Source organism: Filicampus tigris, chromosome 6 (genome assembly GCF_054856515.1).
Source record: "Filicampus tigris isolate MCC_2025a chromosome 6, RoL_Ftig_1.0, whole genome shotgun sequence".
NCBI lineage: Eukaryota > Metazoa > Chordata > Actinopteri > Syngnathiformes > Syngnathidae > Filicampus > Filicampus tigris.
This window is the reverse complement of record NC_141222.1, coordinates 20,675,853-20,691,182: the sequence shown is the minus strand read 5'-3', so window position 1 is coordinate 20,691,182 and position 15,330 is coordinate 20,675,853. Positions and strand designations below refer to the sequence as shown.

At 39.9% G+C, this 15,330-nt stretch overlaps 1 protein-coding gene across 3 annotated transcripts in view; it reads right to left on the bottom strand.

Annotated features, from left to right (window-relative positions):
- Nucleotides 1-15,330, bottom strand: part of sdk1b (sidekick cell adhesion molecule 1b) — a 325,525-nt gene that overhangs the window by 139,354 nt on the left and 170,841 nt on the right. For all 3 annotated transcript variants that reach the window (XM_086033471.1, XM_086033472.1, XM_086033473.1), the window contains one exon: nt 6,149-6,282. In XM_086033471.1, the coding sequence (XP_085889597.1) occupies nt 6,149-6,282 (134 nt within the window). The remainder of the gene's footprint in view (nt 1-6,148; nt 6,283-15,330) is intronic.

Here is a 15,330-nt window from a genome sequence, read left to right as displayed (position 1 = left end):
GTGCTGTGCTTGCGCATCAAAGAGAGATGAGAGGACGTATGTGTGGACTTTAATTAATTGGACTACAGAGCCGCATCTCTGAACACTTACAGGAAAATAAAAGCCTTTGGGCAATTGGAAGTGGTTCTCTGTCATGTAGACACACACACACACACACACATTATCCATCCATTTGCTATAGTGCTTGTCCTCAATAGGGTCACATGTGAACTAGAGCCTGACTTTAGGTTGGTGCACCCTGGACTACTTGTGACTAACAAGTGCATTTTGCAAGCATGCTAACAGAAATTGTAGTAGAAGTTACAACCAAATTTGCATTTAATCCATCCCTGAGGAGCAGTGAGTGGCAACGCCGTAGCCGCCGGGTACCAAACTGAAGATTCCAGACGGCATAGAGGGGATCGGAAAAAAACATTTCTCTCTGTTATGACCCACTGTGCAGGGATGAAATATAAATACAGTTCTGTTTCCTGACAGCTCGTGGGCATAAACTCAGGAGTTTAGCGGAGCGAGCCTGGAGCCGCGGGTCCCTTCAAATCCACATGTTGGGGGCAAGGAAACACGCTGGAAATTAACCTAGCAGAAACTTGCATCCATCCAATTTTGTGCTGTTTCTGACTTCCCACTCAGTGACTATACTGTCGGTGTGAATGCGAGTGTGAAAGGTTGTTTGTCTCTACCTGCAAGGTGTAATCCGCCTTTTGCCCAGAACCAGATTCCAGCGCATTGCGACCCTCAACAGGATAAGCAGCACAGAAAAGGAGGTTAGAAACCAATCCCCGATGCCAATATTGGACCTTCGCAAAATAGTTTATATTTTCCTATATTCATAGTTTCAACCTTAAATATACTCCAACTATGATTCCAGAACACTTGAACATAATCGCAAATGCAAAGGCAAAATATAGTGTAAAGTATAAATAAATAAACAAATACAAATGCAAAGTACAGAAATGAAAAGTAGTTTACTAAAATAGTATGGAGCGCGAGAGCATTATTATGGAATGATTGATTATAGAAATGCTCTTAAAGCACAATCATGGCTCTGCTTCAGAAAGAAGGTGAGCTGTGATTGGTCGTCACCTGAGTAACTGTGACGTCATTTTCAGTTGACAGAAGTGACAAAATGGCCGCTCCAGACTTAGCTAAAAACGGGTGGATTACCTCTTATTCCATAAATGCAGTATTTGATTAAGGACCTTAATCATAGGTATGGGGAAAAAAGCATCGTTTTTAACCTGGATTTAAAGCATTTACACTCGGGCTAACTTCAGTTTCGTTGGCAACTTATTGCATTTGCGTGCAACATAACAGCAAAATGCTGATGCACCATGTTTGTATTGAACTCTGGGCTCCACTAATTGACCTGAGTCTCCTGACCTCAGAATCCTTGTGGGTTTATATTTCTTGAGCATTTCTTTAATATATTCAGGATCTTAACCATTAAGTGCTTTATAGACCAATAGCAGAATTCTAAAATCTAAAATATTTAGCCTCTTGCTGCAACCGGAAATCTGATGTTAGGAATGTGTATATGGACACCTTGCAGTGCATAAAAATACCAATTAAATGACTATTTAAGCCTTTTTTATTATGTTAATGACTATGTGATACCTGGATATTCTCATTTTGTAAATAAATACATGGCACCTAATTCTTCTGTCTTTCTTCGGTCACTTACTGTACGTACCCCTTTTGTTGAGCAGATAGCAGTTACCAGCCGATCAGCTGTTAACTTCCACTACTTCTAATTGGATAAAATAGGCATAGAGTCAGGGTTGAAAGTGCCATTAGTTGATTTGTTTTGTACTGTAAGTGGACATATACAAAATTCTACACACCCCTGTTAAAAAATAGACCAAGCTAAATTATTTCTGAACTTTTTTCCAACATTAAAGTGACCTGAAACCTAGACAACTAAATTGGAAACAGGAAGCAGATGAAAAATTGTGGTTGTTCAAGTGAGCACGCACTCTTATTACCAGGATGTGGCTGTGTTTTCCCCACAGGTGTTACAATCCAATAAAACTAAGTTTGAACTTTTTTTTTATTATTAGTTATGTTCGGAACAAACACAGCACTGCTCATCACCAAAAGAACACTGATGCTCAAGACAAAGTGGAGGGAATTTGAAAAGCACTTTGAGTTGCATTTTTATGTATGAAAAGTGCTATATAAATAAAATGTGATTGATTGATTGATTGATTGAATTACGAACTGTTCAAAATAGCAGTCAAAATGTTTTGCAATGATTTATTTTGCTCTCATTTTATTATACCACAAAAACCTGGCATTTGAACAAGGGTGTGTAACTTTTTTATAGCCACTGCAACAGTGTGAATGACTGATGATTTTTTTTTTTTTTTTTTTTTTTTCAACCGTGGAGTGACAATAAAAAATAGCTCTAACAATGTCCTACTGTACAGTGTGGCTCCTTGGTGAGTGAGGATGTTAAGTTTATGGCCATATATTGTCTTGTGCATTAATGCGCTGCAGGAGCTGTTTATTTTGGAGCAGCGCTGTACTCTCAGTGATTATAGTGTGACCTCTCACCGTTCCGCCGAGTCGCCATCAATTGTACCTGTTCCCTCCATCTCGAGCGTGGGTGACAGCTAACGCTTTTTTATCTTCAGCCGTCTCCAAGGCACTCGCAGGGAAATCGGGCGGGCGCATGGCGCTAATGGATCTGTCAAGTGGGCAGGTCATGTGGCCGGCCGTACGGCGCCATCTAACAGGCTCTGCAGATTAGTCAAATGATTTGGACTGTCCATCACGAGGAAGCAACATTGTGACAAGCAGACTCTCTTTCTCTCTCACCTGTAACGGTTTACTCGTGCGCTAATAGAATAAAAAATATTCTAAAATGCTTCATTACTTCCTTTTTGTGTCTGCCTCTGATAAATTGGCTTTCCTTCTGTTCTTCGCAGAGCACAAAAGTAAGAAAAGGGAGAATAGGAAATAGGTGTCTAATTTATTCGGGCACTTTTATGGAATTGTATTTTTTTTTTTAATAGGGGGCTTGACAGACGGCTCTAAAAACGCGCCTTCGTCTGTGCCGGCTCGGGGAGAAAGAGTGGAAGCTCATTCATTTGTCATGTGTGAAATGTGTCAAGAAATCACATGATGGTACGAATTAGAATGTTTTTTCCTGCCTATCAACTCAGAACACTTGACAAATAAATTCCAGCATTTTTTGTTCCATTGTGCACTATTGTTTCCCTGCCCTGCATCAGCCTCAAAGTCGAGAGAAGGGGTGCGCGGTCTATGCGGTCTAAGCAACGGTAAAGTTTTGGACTCTACTAACCAATAACGATAACGCTTATTAATGTCATTTGCCTCAGTGTGAAAATGGCTTCAACCACGTCTGACTACGTCATTGCTTTTTTTTTAAGGCGTCCACCTTCACCCATCCTGCATGCTTTCACCGTTGCTTGGGAACTACTGGGGGAATGCTAAGCGCTAAGCTAACATGTGGCGCATGGGCTATGGCTAGCTAGGTATCGCGGCTAAACGCTACCACGGCTCATCTAATTCAATAATCCTCGCCTCATTGGTCACAAATAAGGTACGCTTCTGACAAGTATCGTTATCACTAAAGGAAGATGAGAAGTAGCTGAAAGTGGCACGCCAAGCAAGAAGCAATAACAGAAGAAGAAGAAGCCATGCTAACCGCAAACCTGATGTGTGATGTGATGAAATGTAGAAGTGAAATGTACAGTAGAGCAGCAAAACACCATATCATTTTGTTAATTTAATGTAACAGAAAAAAACCCCGAAAATAACTTATTTTTCGCAATTCAATTCTAGACTCAGATAAAAAAAAATAAAACATCTAAAATGCTCTATTTGATGTTAACATTGGTCAGGTTTACAAAACTACATTACCATGTTAGCAGCCACAATCAGTCCGGATCGTGACGATGACCCATAAAATAATCCATCAGCCATATCGTATGAAGTTGTTTGAAGCGTTATTGTAATCGGCTTCACGTATTACATCTGACAGAACCAGCCTGTGTTCCTTCTGCTCGTTATGTTTGACCATACTGTGCTGATTTTCTGGGGCCACCATCCCATCAACCGAGATGTATACCAACACACGGCTTATTGTGTATCATTGTAAAGTAGTTGAAAGATGAATTGAAACGGTTGTGCAATTGCAATATGATACTAAAAGGGGTAGACGGTTTAGGACGGTACCATCAAACGGCGTTTGGGGGTTAACAATGCCGTTGGAATTTGTCGTTATGCAGCACCAGAAGGCGTGCTCAGTTACGGCCATACTTATTGTTTTTAATTTGATGTTTAATATTCAGGACCTAAACATGTTTGGGTTTTTTTGTTGCTGTTGTATTGTTTTGTTTTTACAAATATTTACTGTAAGAGAGACTATGGCAAGTTCTGACTTATGTACAAATTCAGAAACGGTCATAAACCGAGGACCCTTGTATAGATTACAAACACTATATACTTTCACTCAGTATACCTGAGATGCAGTTCTACTGTAAATCGTTTATAAAGTGAGTTTATGACTTGCTCCCTGTCATGTAACAAACTGGGTGGTTGAACATATGATTTCAACCAGATTTCAAGTCAGATCGGTTCAAACGTATTGTAACAAAGGCTAAAAGCACAGACATCCTTGCATCCAATTCCATTTCTCATTACATTTCAGAAACCAAAAAAAGCCCCATTTTCCAAATTCCTTCCTCTCTCTCAATGTCAATAACATCGGTAGCTTGTTTTATAACAAAGGCTATTTCTAAGAGGAAGGTTTACTGTGAAAACACAATCTGATAAAAAGAGACAAACACGCACACAAAAAAAGCAAACAGACATTTTACGACCTGAGTCTTATCAGTAAAGTCTAACTATGCCCCTCTTACCAATTCTTAGAAAGCACCCAGGGGAACACTCCACGCTGACAGCTGTAACAAGGCGCTATTTGTGTGTGTGTGTGTGTGTGTGTGTGTCAGTGCGTATATGTGACAAAGGATGCCAAAGGATACAACCCCATAAAGAAAATCTAATTAAAAGTCTATACAGCCACAAGGGACAGAGCACTAGCCGCCTCTCTCTCTCTCTCTCCACTGAACGTCTCAGCTGAAGGACTTGCGAGATAGTGTAGTCTATCATCTCACTCCCACAGAGATAAAAAGGGATGTTAGGGGAAACCAGGGTGATAAAATAATTCTGGGAACATGACAAAAAGTTGGCAATTTCATCCCGTAAGTACGGGGGACCCTCGCCCCCAAAAGGGGTACCATTTAGAGTTGAAAACGCATTTTCAAGAGACACTCCTTGCTTTAAGTGTTAAGACTTCACCCCGTTTCTAAGCTTGGCTTCCTCCCACTTTACAAAACATGCATATTAAGTTCATAGAAGTCTCTCAACTGACCAAATTGTTTGTCTAAGTAGGCCCGTGTCTTGTGGTCAGGTGTATCCATCTTTTGCCCAAAGTCAGTTGGGATAGGCCCCAGCTCGGAAGAATGCATGTGCGTATGTATGCTAACATATACAGCATAGCATCTAACCACTAGCGTGATGACAAAAGCTGTTCGTTGAGGCATTTTAGATTCATTGGGTTTCATAGCATTGTGCTTGACTTATTTTTAGACTTTTGGCAGACCGATACAGATTTTTTGAGGTTGATGCTGATTCTGATCTTTGTATCTTTTCTGATACACAACTCATCAGACTATTAATTGAAAAAAACATAATGAATAAAATAACTTCTTTTGTCTGGTCCCATAATGCTTCACAACAATAAATACATATACGAATTACAGGCAGAGCATTTGACTGTTTTACAATAGTATGTCCTATTGTATTTATTGAACTTACAACAGATATATTGGCAAAAATATGCCTTTTTTTTTCAGAGGGAATGTTTGAATATAATTTTTTTGTCTTATGTTGTAATGTGCCAGTGTGTGGTAAAAAAAAAAAAAAATCGCCCAAAAAATCGCCCGCGATTATAAAAGAGATAATATTATGAATACAACTAGAGCACCGTGCTGTTTTTTTTCTTCTTTTTAACCCAAAGCGACGGAGTTGCTACCCAAACACACCAAGCTCTCCACTGAACAAGACCTTGTAGGTCTTTAAGAACAAATCTGCTGTTCTTCTTTCATTTTTTTTTTCTTACCTGAGATGCTCAAGTAGACAGCGGGACTACTCCCATTATCGCCGGTCATCTCGTTCACGGCCTCCACGTGGTAACGTCCCGCGTCCGCGGTGGTAGTTGCCAGGACGACCAGCTGATTATCCAAGGCGATGGCGCTGCATGGGACATGCATAAAGAAGGTTACAAAACAAAACAAAACAAATCCAGACAGGCACATTGTTCAAAAATAAGACTCTGGAGAAGAGAGAATTTGGCCCATTCTGAAACAAGGAGAAAAGCAAGAATTGAATGCAAGCGTCAGCCAGGAACGAGGATTCAGCCAGCCTCTTCCAACGGTCATTGTTAGTGTGTGTTTGTCCTCCTGCTTATCCAAAATGTCTCCCCGCAAACTAGCTCCAATCAATACCACAGGCGAAAAATAATCACAAGCGACTTTATTTTTCATAAGAGCTTCTTACAAGCTGAGCGTGTTGAGGGATGGACGTATTTCACCTCGTTTAAGCACGTCACTCAGGGAAGGGGCGCCGCTAGTCAGGAAGCCAGGTTGATCATTTATTGATGCTACTTGTGTTTTTTTTTTTTTTCCGGTCTGACAGTGACTAGAAACCCCAATATTTTGGGGAGTAAACATGAGCTCTAGCTGTAAGACAAGATCAATATTAAAAATAAAAAGCAGAAGAAAGCATGATGAGTGTCTTATTTATTCTGTCTACTGTTCACTGTGTTCTGATACGTACGACCCTGAGAGACGCACTCAGGATTTTAGGCCACATGAATAACGCATAAAGAGGAATACGTTATGTAATGTGTATACAAGTTAATATTGTGTCTATAGATTTTTTTTATAAGAAAAGTACATATTTATGCACTTTTGGCAAGGGTTACTGACACAACAAAAAACGGACTGTTTGGCAGGATTTTATACTGTACAATATAGTCAAGCTTTGAACCGATAGCATAGCGGGTGCAACAGAAGCTCATTAACAAACCATTAAAATGTAATTAAGCTATCAGTCGGCCACGGCATCAATAAATAAAGGATTTGTTTATTTCGTCAGTAAGGGATTAACGAATTTCAGAGTAGGGTGTGAAGAAGCTGTGACAATCCCCAACACCTTGTGAAGGGCACTAGATAGACGGTAGAAAGCCTCTGGTGATCTCCGCAGGTCTCCCGGCAGCACTCGGCCGAGCTGTAGCGTAGCTGTTATTACAGCACCAATTCCAAGAAGTAGCAGTAGAAGTGGCCGCGCGATATGTCAAAAACACTGTTGAATGTGCCTCTTTAGAAGGATGAGGGAATGTTAAGAGGAAGCTATTCCTCTGAAAGCGCAGTCTCGCCTGGAACTACCAGTAGTCTTAGCTGGCGAATCTCTCAAAATCTAGAGCTAAAAAAAGGGCAAAGAAGTTCTTCAAGTAATACTGTAGTCCCCGATAGTAATAGTTGTTGTCGTGCTATGTCTGCGAGCACTGTCGCATGCTCTGTTTGTGTGTGTTGCTGCTCCGTGTGTGAAACCAACCGTTGCTCGAGGATTTATAATTATTGTCAGGTTGATGATCATTTCAGTTAGCCTCTCGATGGTATTTCAGATTATACAGTATGTTAGCATTGTCACCGGGTACTCCGGTTTCCTCCCACATTCCCCCCCCAAAAAAAACATGCATGGTAAGTCGATTGGACTCTCTAAATTGCCCCTAGGTGTGATTGTGAGTGCGGATGTTTGTCTTTGTGTGCCCTGCGATTGGCTGGCAACCAATTCAGGGTGTCCCCTGTAGTCAATGCCTTGTTTCAACTAGTGTGCTTGCATAGAACATATTCTGGAAAAAAAAATATGTTTGGGTTGACTTCCGCTTTAAGTCACCTTTGCCGGGAGTTAATCTTTACAAGTTTACGGTAGAACGTGAACTATGTTCTAATCCTCCAAAAGGGGAAACCGAAGAGCAGCAATGAGCAGAGAGGATCTCATCCGTCGTATAACAAGCGCTTTTCGACATACACTCAGATCAACACACACTCGCATACGGAATGTCTCAGGTCTAATTTTATTCCGAGTGATTTCCCAGGAGGGCGTAGACAAGAGCCAAAGACTCAACACGTTGCCTGGTATTCTACTGGTGCACGCCGTTCTGTTTTAACCTCTGGCATGTTCTCTCTAGGCAAGTCACAGCATGCACAGAACTGTGTAAGATCACCATAAGGGGTCTGTAATGTAATTTGCAGCTTCTAAGACCATTAATTGCTCTGGCCAAGCCCATTTCATTTCAACTGTTTTATTCAGCAGATGCTGATTAACAGACGGAGACAGTGCTCTCTTCCTCTTGTCTGTCATGTGCAGGGACGGCGGTCGTCAAAGAATTTGGGCGCATGAAGTTAATAACATTCAAAAACAGAAGAGCTCCGTGTGGGGCTCTAACAATGCAGCAAGGCCAATTAAGATCTTCACATTTGTCGACTTAAAAGAACGTGTTCATTTTGAGAGTATTTTCTTCCTCCCTCATTTGCATTTCTCCATTTAAATGTTCCATTTGCACGTGAAATTACAGACGATGACACGGGCCGATGTTTGCGGTGATTCGCCTTGCTCGTTTGTTTCAAACTGGGAGGTCTCAAGCTTGATTTCCCATTAAATGAACACATGGAGCGCTCTTATCGGAAGAAACCCGGCAGAAAATAAATGAAATGTGCCAATGTGTGTCTGCTCCTGCAGCAGAGATTAGAGCACCTCAATTTATTGGATTTTTTTTTTTTTTCAAAAAAGAATAATAGAATTCCTCTAGCTGGAAGGTGGTTGTACAGTTTCTCAGTACAACAATATGTACACAGCGGAAGCTTCATTTTGGGGGAAGGTCTCATTGGAGCCGATTGTCCGTTACATCTAAGTACTTTTTTTTCCCGTGGCCTAAAAACACCAAATAGAGTCAAATGATTGTTTTGTACTTTTTTCGTAGCCCAAAGATGCCCAGTACAAGGGGAACAATCGTTTTTTTATTTAAAAGATGTGAGCGCAAACCTGGCTTGCTCCAGGCTCCCGATGTCACTCACTAGGCAATGCCCCTTAAAGGCACATCTCAACACACAAATATACTGCAGTGTTTGAATGTGTTTGGTGCGTGTGTGAGACTTTCGACTTCACTTCCTCTCCTATTACGTCCTGTAAAGTTTTACAATAAAGTGATATTTTTCTTTTTTTTTTTAATATACTAGAACTTTTTGGTGTGCCCTGGTGTTTGTACGATCTAGTTTTTGTCCAATCTTGGTTTCGACAATTTTTTTTCCATCTGAATTTTGTCTGTTTTCATTCATCCACTTGGTTTTTGCACCAAAAAAACCCCAACATAATTCGGCCGTTCACATTCAAAATTTCGTAGGTTGTGTAGAAAGGGTTCAACAGACAACAAGTTGTATCCCATAGTGCAGGGGTCACCCACTCCGGTCCTCGAGGGCACCTGTCCTGATCAAGATCGTTATCAGGCTTCTCAAGAGCTTGCTGATCATTTTAACAGGTGTGTTACAGCAGGGAGAGATTGAAAACCTGCAGGACAGATGCCCTCGAGGACCGGAGTTGGTGACCCCTGCCATAGTGCAAGCATTTGACATAACAACATTGACATAACACATCCTGTAAAAAGTCACTCCTTCAAAATAAAAGCAAGCAATATAATAACACTGTTAAAAAAAACAAAAAAACTTTCTTTGGCATATGGTGGTTTATTTAGCAGTCATATACAACAAACCAGAACAAAATAGTTAACCTGTCTAGGTTCCAGACTCTGAAATGTAATAATTGTATTTACGTGATTTCTAATGAAAAATTGGCTATTGTACGACTTGATTGCGATTCGACTTTTTGGAACAGATTCATTATGGAAACTGAGGTTCCACTGTATGTTTTTGGGGGTGCAACAAGGGATTTAAGGCATTTCAATGCAATTGAACAACAAATTATAGCTGCCACTGTATGTATTACACAGTAACAGTATTGACCAACAGTGAAATTGGCCATAATGAAACACACATAACGCTTGTTAACGGCTCATACTGGATGAATGCTACACTGTAATTAAATAGACGTCAGCTACCGGTAGTTACTTAGAGGGTGGCATTCATCCAATATGAACCGTTACCAAACAATCACAGCCACTGTCAAACACACCTAAGCAAACGTTGGTTCCTAACGGCAACGAGGAGCACTGAATGCTGCTGGCTGTGTCGGTGCTCAACGGGAAGTTGCGTGTTTACGTTACGTCCGACCGATGTGTGGGTGCTTGTCTGCCGCTCACTTTTTGGAGGAGAAGCTGCCAAAAAAAAATAAAAACTTCCCTCAACCCTGATTGCCACCAGCCCACCTGCGGTCCACACAAGCATGCTTTGAATAGGCGGCGCGCTGCCTATCAGGGGTGCAGGAAGTGGGCAGGCACGGCTGCCGTGGGCCCTGCTGGCAGTAACGTGGATCCACCGGCCTGAGACATTGCACATATTTCACATCTGCGCTTTTAAACAAATAAAAGAAAAACTCCAAAGTGGTAAAGGAAATGAGTTTCTTGGGGAAAGACAAATGTGGCTTTGGCTTGAAGACGTTATAGATAATTAACAGTGAAATTGGAACGGATGACTGGGAGGTATGCAGGCAGCGACAATGCAGGAGAGGTGGTTTCTTTTTGTGGACTGCAATAAATCAATTGTCTTTTACCCCCAACACACACGTGAGCGCGCACACACGCCAATACACGTACACACACACAGACCCACACACATCCACACTCAGTTGTATTCAACAAGTAAGCTAGTTTCTTATTACTGGACAGTTTTGCTCAAAGTGATTTTTTTCAGACTGAGAATGATCACAATACCAATTTCGATAAACAATTAATCAGCTCATTAAAGTAAAAGTCAACCCCAGCATTTTCTTTACAAGAATATGTTCTATGCAGGCCCACTAGTCTCAACACGGCCTTCTGATTAATGTTGAGTCTGTGGAATATGAATAATAATAATAATAATAATACTACATTTAATTCATAACATACTTTACATTTGGGCAACAAATCTCAAAGTGCACAGTACAGGCGACAATAAAACGTGATACAATCAAACAACAGATAAAAGAAAGTGTGGGCTGTAATCAATAAAAAAGTCAAAAGAAAAAAATCGTATAAAATCAGCCAAGAAAAGCTCATTTTGAAAGGTCCTTTCTCAAAAGCATCCACAGTCTGTTAAGCAGTAAAATCCACCCGTTTATGTCCATCTCAGGGGGCGGCCATTTTGCCACTTGTCGTCGACTGAAAACGACATCGCAGATGCTCAGGGTGGGAGAATCAAACATCACCATTTGTGTCTTTTGCTTTTTCTTTGACCTTTGTGTGCTAGATTCGCCAAACAGTACCAGCGGTACAATTAAAAATCTACATTTCTCAGTCAAATGAATCTTATCAATCAGATGCATAGAGTATAAAGCTTGAAGTTTACCTTTAAGTGTAGTATAGTCCACCATTGAGACAAACCAAATGTAGTTTATGAACATATGATATACATATTTTTTTCATGTTTTTTCTACAACAGGATTCAACTGTGTAGCTAAGCCAACAGTGACAAATGGAACACAGCCAGTATGTTCTGACATTGCGCTGCCAGTCGCTCTGCAACGACTGCTTTAGCGATTTTCCATGCATAGCTTTAATGGCGCTATTGTTAACAGCCTGAGGTTGGAGATTTGTTTTTGTTTTGTTTTTTTAGAGCATATTTGCAGAGCGCTCCGTAATCCTCTTGCTATGCCGCAAACAATTATCACTGAAGAACATTTGTTGTATGTTCCCACTCACACGAAAAAAAAAAGTCATTGAGGAAGCTTCAAATTGTTGCATCGGGGATATCTGTTCAAACAAAAGCAATTTTCATTCAAAAATTGTAAATATGCTTTTTTAATATTTTTTTTGCAAATTTTTACCTTATCGCGAAGATAAGAAGTGCCTCAAAAAATATACCATGAACCAAGTAAAAAATAAGCTGAATGTTAGTTTATGTTCTTGGTTTTTTTTTCCCTCTCTCTCTCAGGGAGAAGAATGACATATAAATAAATATATTAACAGAGAAGGTGATTTTGGAAATGGCACAAAAAATGCAAAGAGAATGGAAAAACAGGAAAAAGTTTGTTGATGTCGATTAGAAAATGATTCAATTGTTTGAATACGTTGTTGGAGTATCTTAAAAAGTACGGTACCTTTTTTTCAGCATTAAATGTACTGTATAAATGTTTACATGTGTGTATCTATATTGCTAAGGTACGTAGGTTCAAGTTTGTCAAATTTTTCAGACACCCTGTATGTTAATATTAATGTTGCTTTTTACAGTACAAGAAAAAAAAAATTGTGAGCCTGTCTTACACTAAGACAACAATAAATGACTCCAACTGTACGTCACCGGCATGCCCGCTGCTGCTTGTTGAAAATTAATCCCTCAAACACTTAAGAAAACAATATTTCCGCAGGTCTTCTATCTCATACTAAACCAAAGGGCGAAAAACAACAATTGCACATCTCAATAATGAGCCTGCTGGAGCTCAACCAAATGAGAAGAAATAATAAAGAAGCATGATGCCAACACATTAAAAATGTGCATCAACTATTTAGAAGGTGCGGAGGCTGTCTGCTTGGATGTGGGCCTTTTACAATGATAGCAGGGAAGCATGCGTGCTCATTGAACTGGCTAATTGGGGAATACGGAGCTACACAATCAGGTTACGAAGTGCGAGACTTATTGTTATTCACTGTCTTCCCATTTCCACTGGATGTTTATTAGTTGATGTACCAGGACGCCACAACTGCTTCAAGCCGAAACCTGAAAGAAAGCATTGATGAGCCGATTGTTGGCCAATAAGCTGCCCCAAGGTTGTGGACAAGGCCAATCCCATACTCAAGTATCTGAATCATGATTTTGTGCACAGTGGCACTGCCATTGGCCCGCAGAAGAAAACACCTCCCAACTTTTAGACGCTGACACTTTTCCAAATAAAGTTAGGTTTTTTTGGCTCCAAAGAAAGACAGTATATGCATGTGCATTGTAGACAAGGCAGGACATGAGAAAGAGAGAAAGAGAGAAAGAGAAAGAGAAAGAGAGAGAGAGAGACAGAGAGAGAGAGAGAGAGCGAGCGAGCGAGCGAGAGAGAGAGAGAGGCTATAGTTAACATGGCGTTGCGAATCGATTCTTGCATTTTTTATATCGATTATATATCTATATGTATATATATCGAATCAATGTACTCACTTCTTTTAAATCAAAACCGATTTTCTGATTTAAATTGATTTTAGTTTTAGTTTAAGTTGTTTTTAAATTCTAATCCATCATACCATCACAATTTTATTCTCCTGAAAGTATTGCTTTTTTTCTCTAATATTACAATTAAACAAAATCTGTTTTTTATGCATGTTTTACATAATATTATGGCAAAAAACTTTTTATTTGTTTTCTTTTTTCAGTGTGGCCGTAATACTATTTTGTATATGAAGCATATACTACCTCAAAAAAAATATTTAAAAAATGGGCATTTCAATCAATTTGGGTCCCATACCATTTTATTGTATCCAAGTCCTCTGTTTACGTCTTAGTTCTGCTTCATAAATCTTGATTTTTTTTTTTTTTTTTTCCTCCAGCCTTAGAAATATAGGCAATATATGTGACTGCAAATGAGAGCAATACATTGAAGGGAGCAGGGGTGAAAAAAAGAAATATGGTAAAGGTTACAGCAGTAATGAACCCTGATGTGTTTGTGGGATATTTTAACAGCCTTCTTCACTGAGTCAGAAAACATTTTACTGCCTTCTCCCCCCACACACTCTGCAGCTTTGTGACTTGTAATTAATGCACTGCCTAAATCACCGCCTTTCTTCCTCAATCACCTTTAGAGCTCCTTCAAACCGCCATGCGGCCTCAGAGAGGGTGACCTCGCCACCGTGGCTCAGCGAGATAACACTGACAATAAAAAGCACACAGGTACAACTTCCCGACGCACACACATGCATTGTGCCGTTCAATGGCAAGTGCTATGTCTAAAAAAATCCTTCTGGAAGTAATCCATAAAAACACCACAAACAAACGTTACATGACATGTTTAATACGAGAAATGTTTACTTTTCTGTTCACAGTCGCAATTAGATTTTTAGAAGGCGAACAACGCACAGTGGAATTGGTAGCTACGAGCTGCGAGTCAACTGTTCACGTTCTTCTCAGCTTGTAAAGATTAGTGGCAAGCATGCAAACAAAACACTGCGTGCTTCTACAAAGACAATATTTGGGCAAATTCCCCTAGTAGGAGTTTGACTCCTGGCATTGGCCCAACTTGGCTGAAGGTATTAAAAAACAAAATGGCTTCGTGTTCTGTTTCAGGCATGGGTCCTTGACTTTTTCTTTTATCCGCAAATTATGTTCACCACAGTTTGATAGGTGAAAATTGTATCAGGAACTGATTTTTTAACATTCCTAGAGTCTTTAAAATGAGGATCGAATTTTGATTATATGCTACACCAACAATGGCATTGGTAAAAAATATTCTTGAAAAAGCTTCATATTTCTGCTGTCCAGGTTACCGGGTTCCAATCATGATTTCCTCGGAAATCATCAAAGTACTAGCCTAGAATTTGACCAAAATGGCTGATTTGAACCAAAATGACCAACTTGCTGTTAATTTTCAGGAATTGGAGATTGACACTTTTCTGTGCGTCTAAGTACAATTCGCCCATTTTTATGTGAGCTGAAAGTGGTGACAGGGGCAATTTTTTGGTAACATGTATAGAACTCTACAAAAGATGCTTGAACTTTGAGGCCATGCTCTGCTCATATTAGATGACGTTGGCAAAAAAAAAAAAAAAAAAGCCAAAATATCAGGCCGCTCGTTAAGTATAAAACCCTGGAATTCAGCCAAATGGCTGCACTGTCAATTTGAAATAACTTTTTTAATAAAGGGATGGCAATTAAAAAAAATTTTACGATCCAATTTATTGACTAATGAACAAAATAATCAGCAACATTGCACAAAACAACAAAGCTTGTGGTAAAAATGTATGAACCGTGCACGACTTGCCGGTCCATTCAAATGAATAGGAGCGAGTCTCGCCTTTCAATATATCCACCCTTTCTTCATCATTATCAACCACATGGCATTTGTGTAGCAACCTGTGTGTTCGTTGGCGGACATTATCTTTTTGTTGATTAA